Raw genomic sequence first — 20,557 nt, 5'->3', positions numbered from 1 at the left:
CGTATGCTGATGACACTATTGTATATTCATGTGCTCCTTCTCTGGATATGGCCGTTTCCAATTTAAAATCTGATTTATCACGCTGCAGCATGCACTTCTTGATTCCAAACTGCTATTGAACGTCAGCGTCCTCTTGCCTCTCCATTGACACCCTTGATGGCGTCTCTGTTGAGTTTGTCGATACCTACAAATATCTGGGCTTTTGGTTGGACAGTAATCTGAACTTCAAACACCATATTGAAGTTCTAACAAAGAAACTGAAATTCACTCTTTGCTTCCTTTTCAGATTTAAATGTTGTTTTTCAACTTCATCCCATAAAAGGTTGGTCTCTGCCTTATTCCTGTCCCAGCTGGACTATGGTGATACCATTTATAGATTTGCCTGTCCCACTGTTTTGGCCAAACTTGACCCACTCTACCATGCTGCACTGCGTTATATATCAAATGCAGCCTATAGGACTCATCATTGGCAAACTGTATAAGCCTAACTGGATGTCCTCCTTTAGTATGCGTAGGGTGCAGCATTGGTTTTTATTATTGTATAAAGCCATTTTAGGAAAGCTTCCACTGTACACATGTGCCAGATTTGCTCCAGTTTGTGACTCTTACAACGTCACATGAAGTGCCTGGATACAGTTCCAGGTACCTGCCGTGCGGACTGAGGCTGGAAAAAGGAGTCTTTTTTTTTTATTATGGTCCTTGGTCTTGGAGTGACCTTCAATCAAGCCTCAAACTGACGGCACTTGTCTCAATAGCATGTTTTAAATTGAAGTTGTCTGAAGTCCTTACCAACAGCTGCTCTTGCAGTAATAAGTAGTGCACCTTTCTTACTGTCCCAAATGTGCACAATGTAGTGACTGCTTTTCGTCTTTTGTTTACTTAGTTGTGTTCTCTGTATTTTATATGTCTGTGTTATGTATAACATTGCTGCCTTCTTGGCCAGGTCAGCATTGTAAATGAGATTTTAGCTCAATGCTTTTTATCTGGTTGAATAAAGGTTAAATAAATACTTTAAAACAGCTGTTATCAAATCTCTGTTAAAGAAACCAAACTTTGATATTATTTTACTAACAAGCTATAAACCAATATCCAACCTTCCATTCATCAGTAAAATAGTTGAAAAGATAGTATCAGAGAAAATAAATTCATTTTTGAGAGGAAACAACATCCTTGAAGTTTTAGAAGATACCACAGCACTGAGACTGCCCTTATTAAAATAGTCAGTGCCCTCTGACTGAACTGTAATAAAAAAAATAGGATCTCAATTATTATCCTATTGGATCTCAGTGCAGCTTTCGACACAATTGAGCACGACATCCTCATCAATAGTCTCGAAAAGTGGGTTGGTCTTTCTGGCTGTGTCTTAAACTGGTTTAGAACAAACATCAAAGGGAGAACGTTTTATGTCAGCCTGGGAAATCATGTGTCGGAAGAACACGACAGCTATTATGGGGTTCCACAAGGGAGCTGCCTTGGTCTGTTTTCTTTATATATGCTACCACTTGGTGACCTGATCAGAAAACACAATGCGGATGAGATACACAACTGTATATATCGGCAGAACCTAATTACACTGCAGCTATTACCTCCATCACCAACTGCCTCTTGGCGATAGATGGATGAGTAGTAACTTCCTAAAGCTGAATGAGGACAAAACTGAAATCCTGCTAGTCGGCCCCAAAGCAAAAAGAGATAGTTGTTTAATAATCTCGGGATATTTACTAACCGGATCAAACCGGAGGTCACGAGTCTTGGTGTTATATTAGATTCAGATCTAAGCTTCAGCTCTAACATTAGCAAAGTGACAAAAACATTGTTCTTTCACCTTAGAAACATTGTTAAAGTAAGACCATTCATAAATCAAAACTACGCAGAGAAGCTAATACATGCCTTCGTCTCAAGCCGGATAGACTACTGTAATGCACTTTCACTGACCTCCCGAAAAAACTACTGACAGACTTCAGCTCATCCAAAACGCTGCAGCTCGGAACTAAGAGGAGAGAACACATTAGTCCAGTTCTAGCCGCTCTGCACTGGCTTCCTGTTTACTTTAGGATTGATTTTAAGGTTCTCCTCCTGACATAAGGCCATTATTGGGCAAGGTCCAAGCTTTTTCAGCATTACATGCTGAGAAATTTAGTTTAAACGTGCTTTGATTTCCTGGCAATTTGATCCTAATCTATTGCTGCATGTGTGAAAACAAACCTGCACCCGTGACATTTGGTTCAACAATTATAACATCCCCGTATATAAAAGACAACAGTTGATTCAGTCATTCTGTATATTATACTATATTTCTACCGAGATTACATACGAGATATTTCACTCACAACGATGTGACGATTGAAAAACTGCTTCAAGTGCTATATAACAAATGTCTTTGTTTGGTCACACACCCGCACATTATAAAACATTTGGCTCAATAAACACATAAGCCAAAAGCTCATAATGTCAAATTAATAATCTAAATAAAGATTAAAAAAATTCCACATGAATGACAGTATCATTTTATTACAGTATAAGTCTATGTAAAACAAAGACAAGATAAATAAGGTTCACAATTTACATGTATTTTAATGTCCTTAACCTTTAAACTAAAACATGTTCAAAAGTAGAACGAGGAATCTGGTTCTGTAACTCGCAATTTAACTGAGATTTCCCCTTCAGTTCAGAACCGCTGTCTGATGGGTGAAACTAAAGAAGTGAATGATCTCAAATCAGAGACTTTCTTCTCTCTCACACAACCAAGTGACGTGAACATGTGCCACCATTTTCCCCACACAACAAAGCGAATGGATGCTATTGAGCTACTTTAGGTAAAAAACAATAATCGAGGCTGTAATCATAACGTCTAAACAGCCTGATGGTCAGCGACGGGCTGAACGCCTGCATGGTCCCAGAGTAAATAAAGGTGTGTCGGCAGCACTCAGAATAATGCAAATAACATCCAACAACAAAGGGTGAGTCAGGTGAACAGGAGATTCTCCTCTTCAGGTGATGACTGTTAAAAAGTAATACATAAGGATATGAATAAAAAGCCCCACACCTGTTCTCTTTATCTCTCTTATGAAGATAAACTCATGAGATGTGACAGGGAATGTTTCATTGATTAAGAATCGGACAAAAAGCTCAGTGACTTTAAAATTGTGAGCTTTTAATACTTTTGTCTGATTCTTTCTTAGCTTGATTTTGGATCCAGCACCTGTTTCTTTGTTATGCGTACTCTACAACCTGTGAATAATAACCTTTGACAACATCTCAAATCTGCTGCCTCAACAAAGCACACGCACCTATATTAAGACTCTTAATGAATACGCAAATTGTGTTCCCAGTAGATTTGTTTAAAACTACATTGAAACTTCCATGTAGTGCTTCAAGGTAAAACTGACTGACTTTTGGTAGCAGGTAAGAGGCACTGAGCAAACACCCGTATATGTAAAGGTAGGGTTGGGTTCAATTCCACACGTAGAGCAGGACTCTGCACATTTAAAATGAACTGTGGGGGGGCATTAGTGTGGGGGAAAAGTCTCAATAGTTCATCACATTAAGCATATATTTAGAGCAGCAATCAAACGTGATGATTGTAGGTCCACACCTGCGCGTCAGCTTCAGTCTGGTGTCACATGATGCTGAGCGCTGTCGGTGGCTTGTCAGAACTCCCGATTGAAACTTTATTTAGAAAAGTCGATGATTCTCACTGCAGCAGTTCTTCCCAGGAAATGGGTTTGGAGAAGACTTCCCGCTCCAGCCACAGGTCATAGTTCATCTGGAAGTCCTCAGGCAGGTCCACCCGCTGTCCCAGGACGCTCTGCAGACAGTTGTCCACAGGCAGGAAGTCCGGGTTGCTTTGGCTGTTGTCGTAGCGGCGACTGTTGAAGCGTTCGATGTTCGCACGCAGAGCACACTCCTCGGCCTGGAAGTCCCAAGGTCGAGCATCCAGATCTGATCACAGAGAACAAAAAGCAGTTCATATTGGGTGCATTTTGCTTTGAGTGGAAATATAACCCCTTAGTTTCATTAAAGAAGGATTAGAGACCCACAGCCAACAGAAGCCTGAAACCTATACAGTAACACAGGCTAATGAGTGCAAATGTATTCCTTTTTGGATAATATCATATGTGGAATCAAATCTTAACAAATAAACTACTATTGGAGCCTGCACTTTTTATTCTGGGTATTTATCTTCCTATATCTTAGACATCCGACATAACAAGCAAAACTAAAATGTGCAAATATGAATGTGCCAGGATCAGAAAGTGGATTAAAGAACTGGTATCAAAAATGGATAAGATAACATTTATTGTTACATGTACTCAAAATGTTTTTGATTCAACCTTCCTAAATGTTCCCACACCACACCACACTATGCCGCTCCCTTCACTGGCTTCCAGTAACTGCTAGAATCCACTTCAAGACACTGGTACTTGCGTACCATGCTGTGAATGGATCTGGCCCTTCCTACATCCAGGACATGGTTAAACCGTACACCCCAGCACGTGCACTCCGCTCTGCATCAGCCAAACAGCTCGCTGCACCCGCACTGCGAGGGGGACCCAAGTTCCCATCAGCAAAAACTCGTGGGTTTGCTATCCTGGCTCCAAAATGGTGGAATGAGCTCCCCATTGAAATCAGGACAGCAGAAAGCTTACACATCTTCCGGCGCAGACTGAAAACTCATCTCTTTCGACTCCACTTTGAGCGATAGAATTACTAACAAAGAACTGCTAACAGAGCACTTATATACTAATAAAGGACTGGCTTATCTAAAGCCAGTTGAGTAGCACTTGATATGTTTGGCTCTATGAAACCTGATGTACTGATATGATTCTGTTTTCTTCAAGGTTGTATCTTCCTGGTCGAATGCATTTATTGGAAGTTGCTTTTGATAAAAGCATCAGCTAAATGCAATGTAATGCTGTGTTTTATATAATCGTTATTCACAGAACACAAAAGCTTTAAAATAATTATCTGAATATCGAGTAATCAATTAACCTACTAATTGTGTCAGCTCTAATAAAGACCAAATACACTTCACAACAATAACACTTGCATTTTTGTTATATCCCAGCATAAACTTTCATTCATGCTGCATTGAATGAATTCCCACTGGTTGTATGATTGTGATTCCACTCACCGTTCCCGTAGGCCCAGTCGTCGTTGAGCCGATGTCGGACCTTCTGATAAATGGCCGACATGGTCTTCATGTTGCTCTTCCTCCACTGACGGCCCAGGTATTTGGTCTGCACTTTGAGCAGCTTGAGGACGTAAAGCTGCATCATGGCCTGCTTCACCTTCAGCGCCCTCTTCAGGATGGGAGCGGACTTGAACACCACCAGCATCTGAGAGGGCAAAGATGAATGTTTATACATGGATTTGTTTATATTTCTGATGAAACCCGTCCTCTTCAATGTTATTTGTGGAGGATTGCTCCCACCATTGTTCTGGAGTGCTTCCACTTGGTCAGTTTGTTGAGGATCCTCAGCAGGTTGATGCAGGAGAACAGATTCCTCCAGCAAAACTGATTGTTGTCTCCTCCTTCCTGTAAAAGACCAAATTTCAACATTAAAAATGACTTCAGGGCTAGATTTGACATCAGCAGAAACAACCCAAAACACTGTATAATCAGAAGGCAACGATTACAAAACAATGGAAAACTCACCAAACTCTCTGCGGTTAACTCGGGCAGCTCGTTCACCACGCAATGAGGAAAGTCAAGTACTGAAATGCTAATGGAGAAAAACATTGAGTCATGAAACAACGAACATTTCAATACTCTTGCAATGAGATGAGATGTCCTGAAAGTACCTGTTTTTGGCCGTGATGTACGACATGATGTTCTGGTTGAAGAACTTGAGAATGAGGGGGATGCAGTTGGCAAACACGAGATGTTGAGCCATGTACTCAAACTGTGAGATAAAATACAAAGACATGTTCAGCTCATGATATTTAGTCATATCCTTATTTCAAGTAACATATACAAGAATGAGATCAATGGTTGGCAAATATCTAACACAGCTCACTCGAGTCATTCTGACCTTCAACTTAGGAGGTGTGTGCTTAGTTACATAATAACCATCACAGAAATGTATTGTGAGGAATGTCATGATTCCCGAAACAACTTTAAAAAAGGGTGAGAAAAAGCGAATACATGTACGTGTTCTCATTAACTAGTGCTGTGTTTACCTGGTAGATGTGGTTTAGTTTGAAGTGTTTGAGGAGCAGCAGCAGGATGGCAGAGATGGCCTTCACGATGATCTCTTTGTGTCGATTGACATCAACACCGAGTTTCATGCTCTGCAGCACTGTGGTCCTGCAGAGTCAGACATTACACATCAATCACAGATTTAGTTTAACTCTGATCCTCAGAGAAAATAAAATATCATTAAAAAAAATCTGAAACTCAGACAACCTCAAGCCTGTTAACCAGAGTTTGGACTAAATAACCTTTAATCTGTATGCCTGCAATGTGAAGTTACACCAATTTTCCATTTTAGACACATCTCATTTTAAATTGTTAATAAACGTATTGTATTTTACTTGTCCCACTAGAATGGATATTGCTATTGCTGTTTAAGGTTTTGAAGAGGCCTTGCGTCACTTACGGCATCTCCTCCGGCAGCACGTCTGCCAGGATGTTGATGGAGTCCGTCTTGGCTTTGGAGGTCGGAGCTGCAGCGAGGAGGATCTTTAGCAGAGCGATCTGACATTCAGAGAGACAGAACAGGAAGTGAGTAACAGTCAGTGATGGTTGATTTATACCATAAAAAGAGTAATGATATAATGTATCTAATGCTCTTAGAACTACAAAATGTTGCATTTATGTCAACTTCACAGTGTCTGAAGGGCCTTACATGCAAAACATTATATTAGACTCAACTAAATAAAGGTTACAACCTATTATTTACACAAAAGGGTCTTAAGGCTAACATTCCTTTTTGTTATTTGCACGGAACTGAAAGCCACTGAAATATTCTATAACCTTTTCTTCACAGGAGAATTAGCACAGTGTATACCGGAGCCCACTAACCATGTATTGAGGCAAACTGGGCAGAATTCCTTGATAGAGCAGCTCAATGGAGGACATCTCCACGTCTTCTTCACCCTGATAAGAATAGAAACAAAACAAACAAAATGTACATCACCATGACACCTCGAGAAAGATTGTTTTGCAGACACAAGACCCTAAAACCTCTGCTATCGTCAATTATTAATTACCGACAGAAACAGCTCACAATTGTTACCTTACCTTATTTTTCAGATATGGTATGCATTTGACAAACATTTCATTATTGATTAATCTGTCAATTATATTTTAGATGTATCGATTAGTCAGTTAAATATGAAAAATATTGAAAACTGTCAGTACCCATTTCTTAAAGTCAAACGTGATTCCTTAACTATTAACGCCCCTGTGTCTACTTACCCCAGACAGAGGGGTTTTCTGAAACTCCTCCTCCTTTGCAATCTGTATCTCAGCAATGGAGATGTACTTGTGCTGAAAAAAGATGAGGAATCGACGTGAGAATCTAGCAGCACTATTGACTTTAAGGGTATACCCTCTAGAAGTAAAAAGATGTTGTGAAATGGCTAATTCAATACCTGCTTTAACGTCCTTATGCTCTCATGGATTGGCCGGGGTAAACCAACGACTGTATCTGTATCACTGTGAGACATGCACAAAAAAAACATCAGCACACACCACACAGTCAAAGTGTGAAATATTAGACTTAAGTTGCTTTCGAAAACATACTTCCCAAGTGTGTAACCTATGAATTTACTTCTACTTGATTCCAGGAAATTCTCAATGTCCTTTTCCCTGTGGGAGAGAAACACAATAAAATCATAACAGAACCTCAATCTTTATAATCTTCTTACTAGATTTGTGGACAAGAGAAACGGATCCACCGGTACCTGACTTTAGGAGCCCATGGCAGTCCTTTGGGGAAAGACACCCTCTCTGATGGAGGTTGAGGAATAGGCGGAGGCATCACCTCGTCCCTCTCCAGAGGGAAAGTCTCCGGCTCTATAGAGTTATCATTGTCATCGTTGTCGTCCTCATCCTCACGTGAGTCATCTGCCTTGTAAGGATCCTTCTCGTTGAATGCGTCAAGGTTGTCTTGTTTGATCAACGACTGTGTATAAATTAGAATATCTTTATTAGTCCAACCGGGGGGGAAATGTACATCGTTACAGCTCAAATATAGAGGCAGAAATAGGAACATTTAAAAAAAGAGGCAGGCACACAATATTAAAGATAGAAATACACAAAATACAAGTACACATCCAGGTGGATAGCAATAAGTAGCAGTATTTAAAAATAAAATGTTTGTAGGATGTACAAAGTAGTGTGATAGCAGCCAGATAAGGGCTGCTCGATTATGGCAAAAATCATAATCACGATTATTTGGGTCAATAACTGTAATTGCGATTATTCATTGACTTTGAAAACATCCATTTATTGGAGAAAAAAAATATTATTTAGATTACGTTGTTTTCGTAATCGTTGCAAGCCATAATCGTAATCGCGATTAAAATAAGATTAATTGAGCAGCCCTAAGCCAGATAACATTAGTGAAAGTAAAAGTATTTATTGCACAAGATTATTTACAGATTTTGTAAATAACTTTGTCCAATATATACTTTTACTTTGGTGAAAGATTTTCCAAAACCCCTGATCTATATAATCAAGGCAACGACACATTTCACATGCACCTTCTTTGAACCCACACTATGTTTGTTTTGAGAGCCGGGAGCAGCAGTAATGTCTACCTTGTGTTCGCGGCGCGCCCGTTTCTGCTGCTGCTCGATGAGGTCGGACGCAGACGCAGGAGGAGAAGCGGCCCTCATGCTGCGGATCACTCGGATGCTGTTCTCCGGGAGAGGGGGGAGACCCAGCTCCTCACGCTTTTGAACCTTTATGCTTTGGAGCTGCTCAAACCCTCCGAGTGTGAACTGAAACAGGGGACAATCATTCAACATGTTTCCTGATTAGAGGTAATAGGTTTTTGTTGTGAGGTCATGTGGGAGCAAAACCGTGTCTCACCAGGATGCTCTTCCACAACAGCAACAACACCTTCTTCATTGGGAAGTGAGGGGCATGACCGCTGCAGAACTTGGTAACCATACCGAAGAGCATGACGGAAATCGGCTCGTTGTTGTACAGAGGAGCTCCTGGATTAGAGGAGTGGAGTTAAAATAGTTCACCTTGCATGTTTTGTTTCAAATCGGTGACATGACTGCAGGTTTTTACGTCCATAAAACTCACCTAGTTCTGCTCTGAAGGTTTCCCGGATGACTTTCCACTCAGGCTTGTCGGCAGGATCATCCTGTTGTATGGTTTCCACCATCAGGTACATTATGTTGAGCAGCACTCTGAGATCTGTGCTGTCAGCCAGGGAGATGGCTGGTTTCCTCACCGCATTACTACAGGCAGCGCTGTTACTGAAAGGGAGAATATAAGTGTTTTAAACTCTTCTCCAGATAGATCATTTTACAACAGAAGATCTAGTCACTTCTAGCCTTGCAAAGCCAACACAGTGTGCTTTAGTGTTGCTCACTGGCAACACTAAAGCTGATTGTTCTAACCTACAAGGAGTTAGCACTTTTTATAAAAGGAGATGATTCCTTGTAGATAAAGAAGGCAAAACTAAATTAGGATAGCCTCTGCATGATTGATAACGTACTCAATCTCCATGTTGAGCAGCTCCACCAGAGCAGAGAAGGTCCCCATATCCAGCAGCAGAAAGATGTTGTATCTCATCCAGTGCTGCACCTCAGCCTCAGAGCTGCACTCTGCAAAGGTTCCTAGAGAGAATAAAATGCAACGGTGAAACACATATATTTTGAGAAAAACTAAACTAAATGTTCTGATCAATTTGAATTTGAATTAAATCAATATGAATTAATACTAAGAAGGTGTTAAGGGATGTGTGGACTGACCCTGAGCCATGTAAAGAATGGCTCTGGCGACCTTCAGCCTCTTCTCTCGAGCGATCATCTCCAGCCCGTCCAGCAGGCGCATGGCGTGAGCTCTCTGCTGAGATTCATCCAGCTCCGTCCACCTCTTATCAGAAACTAAGAAACAAAAGAGGTGGAGATAATTAACTTCACACATATGCCTTCTTCATTTTACATAATAAATGATTTGCTGTAATGTCATTAAGATGTGTTGTAAGTTGAACTCCATACCATGTGTTCTGAATTCGACCTCAAAGCACTGCCTATTGAGAGAAAACTCCGGTCCTTCGGTGTAACTGTACAGCTCTGAAACGTTCACAAAGAATATGTAAATAAGACAAAATATGTTTCAAGAGTGAAGAGCAGGAGAGCAAAAAAACAATGTCAGGTCATCTCAATGTCCGTAATGACTACCCACCTGACAGCTCAGCAGCCCACTTGTCTGTATCGGCATATTCAAACTCAAGGTCTGGAGACTCCGACAGCCCCTATGCACCAAACATGGTATATATGTTTTTGTTAACTGGCAGAATGGCAAGTAAATATTCATTTTTTATTAACCACTAAATACATAAACGTTGTTCTTTGGCTGTTTAGTTAAGAACAACTGTGAGCCACTTCAACTACCTCTGACCATAGAAATCAATACATGTTTATTGTACTACAATAAATAGTGTGTCTATAATATAAAGTAAATTCAATTCAACAGAAAGAAGGGTTAACCATTAAAGACTTTAGGTATTACAAAGAATAGTCCAAAACTATTATATGCAAAACAATAAAAGGGGCCTTTTGATTACTTCATTCATTCTAGTTTACCGATACAAACAAATGTATATTTTCACCAACATTATAAATCCAAACCGTTTATTTGTAATCTGTATTTTACATTGAAGCATTTTTACAAAAAGAAAGAACAATTTGTTTCAACCCTGTTAGAAAGTATGTATTTCACAGGAGCTGTTGATCATGTATCAATTAGATGTCACAAAGAGAAACTCCTCTCAATCATATTTACAATGGTTGAATCTGTAATGCTAACATTTTATTTATTTTCTGAATATTCACAAGATTACAAGATGTCAACGCATGAAAACAAGAAGTCTAGAAGTGGTTTTCTCGCAGTTAAATGCAGCAATGTATCCACTATGGGGCAAGGGAGCACTGACTAACTTGGTTTTCTTTATAGGTACACGCTTACAGGAGGGCTCCATGGTTTTAAATCACATGAACACAACAGGCCGCAGACAGAATAAGCCTCAACAGGTCGCCGTTGACAGACAGCCCAGTCTGGCCTGGTACTAGCTAACATCAGCTAGCTAGCCCCTGCTAAGCTACACTACTATTCAACATTGCATAAATTAAGCTACAAAGGGAATATTGCACAAACATAGGCATATTATTTCAAAGATGTTAAAAGCCTCAGTTGCTGCTGTTAGTTTGTGTCTCCGTGTCAGAACAAACAGTAAAGCTAGCCTGACAGAGCTAACTAAGCTAACGTTATGTGGTACAGAAGCAGCAGCAGCCTCGTCTCTAAATGATTAGTTTGCTGTAAATAAAAAAAAACAGTTATTTTTACGTACCTCTGAATCTTTTCTTGGGTTTCGGGTGAACTCGCCCCTGCTTTTGTTCGGTAACATAGCTCTCTGTTTATTGTTTACAGGAAGCCCACTACTGTTCCCACCGACGTCCATTATATTTGGGGCGCAGTGTCTTCTCGCGAGATGACTGAGTCGATCTACGAGAGTTGGAATTTACATTCTGTTGTGTCATATTTAATTCAATCTCTATGTAACCTGTACACTCTTTGGCGTAACTACCGCTTAAAAGGGGAGGGGGATATGATCTGCCCTTTGTTCTATGTGTGATTTCATTATTGTGATTATATGTTCTTGCATTTATTGATGTCCTTTAGGTTCTCCAACCTGTTGCATTAAATCAATCCATATTTAATCCAACATTTGCACTCTAGTGCCCCGTTGCACTAATGTCTTACTGTTTGTGTTGTTGTATTATTTATACAATACAATACATACATCTGTTTACATAGATTTATAAACGTACATGTATGTGTTTTTGTTTTAGCTGTACTATATTCATTTATGTGTGTGTACGTCCAGGGTTCGAGTTATGTGGGAGCCAATGGGAGCTGGAGGGTCTGAGCTCCCACGGACGCAGTGAAATGATACATCTGTGGGGGTCGCTAGTACATTACCAACAACCATTATTTTAATCACAAATAAGGCATGTGTCAATGTAATGAGTATTACTTACGTTAACGAGGTAAATAGGCAATAGTACAATGAAGACAAAAATAAATTGAAAGTGAAGTTTCTTTTATATGTACACACCTACAAAGAGTGCATTTTCGGGGACTTCTGGGCGTCGAAGACTGTTATCGAGCGATAATTGTATGTAATACTTAGTTATAAGTGTGACATGTCGTTTAAAGGCAATGCATTTGACCTGAGTGGGTCTGTGAAATGATGCATCAGACATTTTCAAATTTAACAGCAGTTTATTAAAGGGAACTGTGCACAGAAATGTAATATGTTGCCTACTGCCGGAATGAGGTTCTTTAAACTGAGCAACAGATAGTGATGAGAACATAGGCCAACTTCAAAGCTAATCATTTACAGCGCTTCGTCTCCACATTAAAAACGTCAAACCGGCAACAATGTACTGTCAAATCACAGTTGTACACTTTCTTTTTATTTCGACTTTGAATCAAGCTTTTGCTATAGTAATAACACATTCATTTGTCTCTATAACGGAGATACAACTATGTTAAAATGATTGTTATTAGCTAAACAAAAGGAATACATTAATAAAGTCATTTTTAAGTGCTATTATGAAAAGACCACTAAATGTGTTTTTGCCTGATTGTTAAAAGATATGAAACATACATCAAAATACAACAGAGTATAAAATGTTGCCCACTAATGTCTAAAATGAGTTGTCGTCTTGAGTAATGCATAATATTTGAGTAAAATACCTTTGACAGAATAAAACTGAGTATGTTTTGCTGCATAGCTATCACTGTATAATTCTGAAAAACAAATGTTGGGCACATTACTATACTGAGAAAAACACGTACATGTCTGAATATAAATTACTAAGTGAGTCACAAGGCAATGTCAAATGACCAGTAACCATGGTTACAGGCAGCGCTCATCTTGCTGACAATAGAGGTTTCTCAATACTCTAATTTCCCTTCCTCAACTCCTCGGTTCCCCTCCTCAGTCCTCCGCTCGCATCTCCTGTGGGCTCCTCTCGCGGATAGGAGTCGAGGAGGGGAAATTAGAGTATTGAGAAACCTCTAATGTCCTCACTGAGTGTCCTCAGCTCGATGCTTTAAAGCTGCTAGTGCAAAGATTAAGCACTTCATATTAGCATCCTTTGAGATACTAAAGCATTAGAGGAAAACCCTTTGTATTTCAATGACTCAGCCTATTCAATTGTTTTTTTCCATTGCATTACATGTTTAAAAGTAAGCTTCTAGTAAAAATGAATGCAAAACAATACTTTTGGTGTTGTTAAGCATTCACATCCATCAAGAGCTTTGTTCTGTCTTTTGATATAGGTTACAGTGGATACATGCAAGAACAACTCTAGAATTTGAGGTACCAGGCTGAGTAATCAATTTACAAATAGTACTTTTGTGGATGGAGTTTTCCTTTAAAGCAGGAGTAAGTGACAACAATAAACTCAAAAAAAATAAAATTTCACTTTGGCTGGAGCCTGAAGTTTTAAAAAAGGGGGATAAAACAGGATACTGAGTGAATACATGTGAACACTATAACAAGGTAACATTGTGCCGAACCCTCGACAGGCCCACAGACTACCAGCATCATATACAGCATGTTAAAATGTGTTGAAGAGACTCAACTACTAACTGCACACTATATAGTTTGAATTAAAAAAGAGCCACTCAACTAAGTGGTCCATTATTCAAAATAGTTAAAGTGAATATCAAGAAGGTGGGGTAATAAGTGTGTGCATTTAACAAGCCTCACACAACTGTGCCTAAGCTTTATGAACGATAAAAAGCGGCCGAAAAAACATCATATTGTGTTTTAACAATATCTATAATAATGGTGCAATATCGCAAGATAACCGAGAAGGTAAAGCTAACTTGTGTCTAGGTAAATGTGCTGACAACAAAGCTTATCCATGTCTGAGCATTAGTGGATTCAACAGATATCCTGTGTTAGGACCAGACTCCTGTTACAAATTAACCATAAACTCAATGTTGCCCTTCAGAGAGAGTTGTTGCATATGTAGAATAAACATACGGTATGTAACACTGTTCAGCATCACTCTCTGTTGTGTTCGCTTCACACAGAATATACAATTCTGCAATAGTCATTGAACTCTGGACAGGTGACATAGAGTACAAAAATATCTAAACCTGTTCTAGTTATTCTGTAAATACAACAATATTTGAATGCCCTGAGGAACAGATATTATTCTTACCAGACACAAAAACCTCATAGATGGACACAACTTTATAAAAAAAAATACTTAGCTTTGTTTTGTTTGCAATAACAATAAGAGTTTTGAAGTTACTTTTTTGGCCGGATGTGCTGATGGTTAGGATTAATGTGGACGATAATACAGAGAGAGAAAAGGATATTTCTTCAGTATTTGTGGATGGAATGTGTGAAGTGAGCAAGCGCTGCCGCATCGCAGCAGGGAGAAATCGTTAAAGGCTGCAGTAAGCGATATCTGACCACTGGGGGGGCAGAAACAAACTCAAAGACTGTTTTACAAATCAGGTTATCTAGTTGTTATTGCTCATTTGTCAGCAAGTAACTGCTTACTTAAACATCTAGCAGACGAACAGCAACTCCTAGTTCAATTTCTCGCCCCCTGCCCCCATATAAGGTGTTTTATTTCCCCTTCTCCTGAGAGAAACAGTTGGAGCATTACTTTCTTTCCCAGTCAGGAGTTTAAAATGCCTCTCTGGTGTTTTATGGAAAGCAAGGCTTGTCTACGATTTATTTTCTGGAAATGACTGCCACCAGTTTCATACAAAGTGTTGTTGAGAGAGCCAAAACATGGAATTAAAAGCATCTAAACACTTGAGGAGCTTACATTTTAAAAGTATCGCGTAATGCAGGTTTAACTGATTCCACAACTAACCATTAACATTTCACAACAACTACAACCCTTCCCCGTCACAGTCTTTTGGCACACTATAATGATACATTTAATATCCAAGACAGAACTCTATAGTAGCCAGGAGTCAGCAGGTTTGTGAACAGATGCACCTGAAAATAAAAATCCCACTATACAGCAGATATAAGTGCCAAAACTTGCTGTGATCAGTAAAATAGAACTTAATATAACCTATTCTAGAGTATGCAGAGTACTGTGAAGAGTATAAAATACAGTATACATAAATCTTGTTCTTGTCTTATGGAAAGGTGATTGTAGCGTTTACATTTGAGCGAGCTGAAGTATGGCTCCCTGCAGACTAATACCTGTGAACACAAAGAACAAGTTTATTTCAAAAAAATGTTTTGCCAAAATGTTACCATAATGTTTTATATAGCTGCATCCTTTTGTAGAACTATACCTGTAGTAGTTGGGTTTGAAAGGGCCGTTCTTGTTCAGGCCCAGGTATTTTGCCTGATCATCAGAAAGCTCCGTCAGGTGAGCATCAAAAGTGGTCAGATGCAGACTGGCCACGTACTCATCTGAAACATACAGACACGGTTTAGTAAGAAAGAGGGATACAAGCACGATCACATGGTGTCATCTAAAAAATGCAGGGCGGATTAAAAATAAATAAGTCCAGTGCTACAGCCCAGCAATGATTAATGTTGAGTGTAAACTGTGAATACTTTAAAAACTGCACGTCAAGGTTAAGTATTAAGTTACACTTACCCATCTTCTTGGGGAGCAAGTAAACATCCTGCTTGTATCGTCCCTCAGGAGCGTTGTACAACTCTATAAGGGCCAGGGCCTGAACACAAACATGGATGAGTAATACATTTGAAAATGGATGCACTGTAAATTGACTGAAGATCAATACATGTATCTATGATCCTGTGAGAGGATGGAAGCAATAACCACTGTGTCTTTATCAGCTGTATAGCTTGTTGGTCTGGTAGTATCAACATGTTACCTGAGTGGTGGCTGTGATGGACAACACAAAGGTGGGGACAGTGGAGCAGCTCAGGTTAAGGAGACGTCCCTGATGGAGAAACAACACACGCTTTAAAAAGCAGTCATGCATTAATATGGCTGTTCCAACATAATAATGTTTTTTCTCAGTACCATTAAACTGATTACAAATATGTTTAATAAATAGTGGATCTGTGTACACCATATTGTGTTTCAGCTACTAAATGAAGCTAACAAAGAAAGTTAAGAAAAAAAGTTTTAAAAGTTATTTTTCTTAAATCTCTATCTCTAAACATTTGGCAGCCATTTCGTTCCAGTGTTTGTTGAATTCCAACACAGCAAAATGTTGTCATTAGTTTATAGAATAAAATTAAAATAAAAAGTTAATTTTACTCGGAAAACCAGAGAAACTGATAATGCTGCATTGGTCTCTTCATTTTCTCCGGAGCTGTATATAGGTAGAAAGTGCAGCTACACTCTCGTGACAGTCTTCAACGCTGCACGCAAATGTGGAAGAGCCAGAAACACTGACCAATCAGAGCAGACCAAGCTATTCAGAAAGGAGGCTTAAAGACACAGGCCTTTAATCGGTACATTCCAGACGGATAGAAAGTGAAAAATAATGTGTTTTTAAACAGTTAAGTATGTGAACAAGAAACAGAAGTGACAAATCATCACATGTTCAAAATCTGTAATCAAGCATAACATTTGTTTGCAAGGCGAACCAGTTACCTCAGCCAGAAGGATGACCCTCTTGCCATCGGGCCAGATGACATGATCCACCTGAGAGCGCACCCTCTCCCAGGTCAGCTCGGGGGTCCGGAGACTCGCCTGCAAGAGGAGAGGAGATCAGCCCTGATATCTAAGGACACTGCGGGTGGATCCACACTGTTTCATTATGTATTAACCCATTGTGGAGGACACATTTTAACTTTGAATTCTTCTATTTTTAGAAGCTAGTTTACCACATCAATCTCAGTGTTGGAGTGGCCCATGTTGCAGACAATAGAGCCGTTTTTCATTCGGTCCAGCTGGTCTCTGGTCACCACATTCTTGTTCCCTAAAGAAAGACACAATCATGAACCTTGAATCAATTTACATCGTCTGACACACAGAGACCTTAATCTGGTTTCTGTCCCGACACAGACTAACTGTAAGAGCATTTCCAATAAAAGCTGAACATGCAAAACCGACGCGGCACATTAGCATGCGGCAGGGAGAAAGCAGCTTAAGGAACAGTGCAAAGAACAATCAACAAAAAGGCATTTATAGATTAAAAAGCTAAGAGAAAATATAATCCCACATCCGTGCATCCCAATGAGTAAATCTGCATTGTTTAAATTGGAGTTACCAGTGCAAGTGATGATGACATCAACCTGACGAATGACCTCATTCAGCTTCACCACCCTGAACCCGTCCATGCTGTGAAAGGAAGAAGGGGTTCAGCATTCAGCCTCAGGGAGAAAACTCTCCCTGAGGCCTGTTATATAATTGTTATATAATGAACAGAACACAGTTGGCTGGCTGTGCTTGTTCACCCATACTGCTGTCTGTCCTTTTTACATATCTTTGACATTCAACACATCTTGGATCATCATCCCACTTGTTGTTTTCCTCACCAGGCCTGCAGGGCACAGATGGGATCGATCTCCGTGATGCTGACGACGGATCCCAGAGCCTTCAGGGCGGCACAGCAACCTTTTCCAACCTGCAAACATAACATTGAATTACTGTATCACCAGCAGAGATACACATGCCAGTAATTACCCTGACCTTTATAAAGTAATTGAACCTTTCAGTATTTAAACACAAGCCCTGAAACTTAAAATCCAAATGTCGGATGACTAAAATCCTCCCTTCGGTTAAAATGTATATGTAAAGATAACTGAGATGCTAAAAATGTACCGATAAAATGTGGCTTTAGTGGATTATGACAGCTTCTGGCAGACACTGAGAAATGTTCAAAAGATTCAACGCCATTTCAGGCGACCTTACATTGAATGGGCTAGACCTAGTCGTTATTAGAATTTGAATGCAGAAATGTTGCATTTTAGACCTTTAACGTCATCTAGAGTAAATCATACTGTGAAAGATATCCAATGAATTGTGGTGACAGCTGTGTGTGTTCTGAGTACAGCATGTGTTTGTGCGATCATGATGAATGTGTTCCCAGCTACATCATTAAGATCATTGTGGCATGTTAACGTTGGTATAAGTATCTCACCTCACCGTACCCGCATATGACCACCTGTTTGCCTCCGAACATGACATCTGTGGTTCTCTTCAGGCTAGAGACATTTGAAACATAACATTAGCATTCTCCTGTGGAAGTGAGAAACTGCCAATCTGTATCCGTAGGACTCAAAAATCTGTAATCTATCTACGGATATAGAATAAACGTTCTGCATCATTATAGCTTTCTACAGTTTTAGATAACATGTCTGCGTGATAACAAGCTCAAACAAGTCGTAACTATATTCCTAAAATATCCCGGTGCGATACATCTGAAGGTCTCATGATGATGCTGACATTTCGTATCATAACTCATATTGGAACACCTGTTACAAGATATTAACCTTTATCTCGTACCTTGCAGATTATTAATCAGAAGGGACAGCAATAAATGATGAGCGGTGAGTGTAGGAAGCACTGACCCGATACGCAGACGAGCAGACGTTGTTAAAGATTAGTAGACTATTTCTATTCTGCCATGGAAATCATTCACAGGCGGGTATCAGCGCACTAGTTTTCTTCCCAGAGGTTTTTTTCTTAGGTTTAGGCGGCGAAAGAGCTTAACAAGGGCAACCGGTTTTTTAAAAGCTACAGAGATGTGACATTGACTGTTATGAACCGGCTGTCTGATGGCAGCCATTTTGCTGAACCAATGTTTTCCATTGTCTATTTTAAACCATTATCTCATACGTTTTTTGGAAGGGTATACGTTAGATATTTTAATTTCAAACCATACTTGTTCATTTCTACTTATAAACACATTTTACTGAGCCTATTTCACAAATGCATTATAGTTCCCTCACCCGTCCAGGATTGACTCTCTGCAGCAGTACAGGTTGTCGAACTTCTGCTTGGTCACAGAGTCGTTCACATTCATAGCGGGGACACACAGCTTTCCAGCTTTAGACAGCTGATACAACCTGGAGAGAGGCAGAGGAAGGCAGAGAGCTTTCACATCATGTTGGTGCATGTCGCTGTGTTGCACTTACTATTTTATAGGAAGCCTATTAAGCAGTAAATCACCTGTGAACCCCAGTGACACTCTCCTCTACAATGCCCCTGATCTTCTTGAATACGTTGGGGTACTTCTTGTACATCCAGTGTGTCAGGTCTCCTCCATCATCAAGGATCTAAGAGTTATGACACAGTACATTATTATGAGACAAATATTGACATAAAAAGAGCTACTTATTGAAATAACTCAAAAAGAATGGCTGGCTCTCTGTAATTATTGTACGTCTATGTGAGGCATTTGTTTGTCTAAAGCATTCACGGCGTGTTGTTGTCTCCTCATTAAAAGGTAGAAAAACAAACGTTTCCACGCACCATGTTAGGCTGCCAACCCTCATTGTTGACACAGCGGTCAATGCACCACCAGAAATCATCCTCAGACTCCCCTTTCCAGGCAAACACAGCCACACCTGAAACACAATTTACATAAACAAACCGTATTTGTCAACAAGCAGCAATCACAGAAACAGTTCCTAAATCTGGACGTATGCTAGTGAATCAGGGCAATGTTATAAGCACTGTGACCAGTGGCGAACCGTCAGAGCCTTCAAGGTATTCAGAGAATACCCTGGAACTCTCAGATAAAACAAACAAAAAATCGATTTAATTATATAAATAAAATGTATATAAAATGAATAAATGAGAATCGTATCTGTGTTGTTGATCTGTAATGTTACAGTGTTACGTTGATTTGTTTGTCCTTCTCGGACCATGCACTACGCATTTCAGTGGTTTTGTGTTAGAAAAGAAAGCAACCAATCAGATCTTGTTCTGGGTCTCTGGGTAGGATATCCTTCAACCAAGGTATTCTACATCCTTGATCGAATGACCTGGCCATTGTACTGAATGAGAGCGTACGTTTGGATTGACAGTTTGATCAACCAATCATAAATAAATCAATCTAGCCAATGGGCGTATTCTTTCAGTTTCCCTCGGTTCCAGGGTACTCTAGAACAGGGGTTCCCAATCTTTTTCCCAAGAGCCCCCCCAAATGACTCCTGTTGGAAGTTGTGGGGGGGGGGGGCGGCGCAACAGCAGTAATTAAAGTTTAAAAGTCTCAAAATGCTGCAACTTCTGTCACAAACTGGACGAATGGGGATGAACTGGATTTTGTTAAAGGAGGAAGAAAGCGTAATTAAGGAGCACTATTGGAGTGACTTTGATGGTTATTGGACTCAGGATTCATTCATTTGTATGCCCGCTGTATGAAGAAATTAAAGGACGG

General features: G+C 39.8%; 2 protein-coding genes across 2 annotated transcripts in view; both read right to left on the bottom strand.

Moving 5' to 3' along the window:
* Positions 1–2,484: 2,484 nt before the first annotated feature.
* strip1 (striatin interacting protein 1) lies at positions 2,485–11,661 on the bottom strand. The gene is made up of 20 exons (XM_010774955.1): positions 11,541–11,661; positions 10,376–10,445; positions 10,189–10,263; positions 9,940–10,074; positions 9,684–9,804; positions 9,266–9,441; positions 9,044–9,171; positions 8,770–8,952; positions 7,912–8,132; positions 7,751–7,816; positions 7,600–7,663; positions 7,424–7,495; positions 7,028–7,102; positions 6,603–6,700; positions 6,184–6,310; positions 5,806–5,906; positions 5,660–5,726; positions 5,435–5,539; positions 5,135–5,339; positions 2,485–3,942 (listed from the first exon to the last, which is right to left on the bottom strand). The coding sequence occupies exons 1-20, from the start codon at positions 11,649–11,651 to the stop codon at positions 3,695–3,697; spliced, it is 2,448 nt and encodes an 815-aa protein (XP_010773257.1). The 5' UTR covers positions 11,652–11,661; the 3' UTR covers positions 2,485–3,694.
* Positions 11,662–12,455: 794 nt separating this feature from the next.
* LOC104948722 (putative adenosylhomocysteinase 3) overlaps positions 12,456–20,557 on the bottom strand; it is a 14,192-nt gene continuing 6,090 nt past the window's right edge. The window contains exons 6-17 of the mRNA XM_010774944.1: positions 19,648–19,742; positions 19,345–19,451; positions 19,125–19,241; positions 18,314–18,377; positions 17,709–17,797; positions 17,441–17,511; positions 17,055–17,149; positions 16,822–16,920; positions 16,091–16,159; positions 15,850–15,928; positions 15,539–15,659; positions 12,456–15,443 (exon numbers count right to left, since the gene is read on the bottom strand). Coding sequence (XP_010773246.1) covers positions 15,437–15,443; positions 15,539–15,659; positions 15,850–15,928; positions 16,091–16,159; positions 16,822–16,920; positions 17,055–17,149; positions 17,441–17,511; positions 17,709–17,797; positions 18,314–18,377; positions 19,125–19,241; positions 19,345–19,451; positions 19,648–19,742 — 1,013 coding nt within the window. The 3' untranslated portion in view covers positions 12,456–15,436. The remainder of the gene's footprint in view (positions 15,444–15,538; positions 15,660–15,849; positions 15,929–16,090; positions 16,160–16,821; positions 16,921–17,054; positions 17,150–17,440; positions 17,512–17,708; positions 17,798–18,313; positions 18,378–19,124; positions 19,242–19,344; positions 19,452–19,647; positions 19,743–20,557) is intronic.

This window comes from Notothenia coriiceps, unplaced genomic scaffold (assembly GCF_000735185.1).
Source record: "Notothenia coriiceps isolate Sejong01 unplaced genomic scaffold, NC01 NC01_scaffold00000339, whole genome shotgun sequence".
In the NCBI taxonomy this organism is placed as follows: Eukaryota; Metazoa; Chordata; class Actinopteri; order Perciformes; family Nototheniidae; genus Notothenia; species Notothenia coriiceps.
Note: the sequence above shows the minus strand (reverse complement) of the source record. Positions and strands in the feature narration are given on the sequence as shown.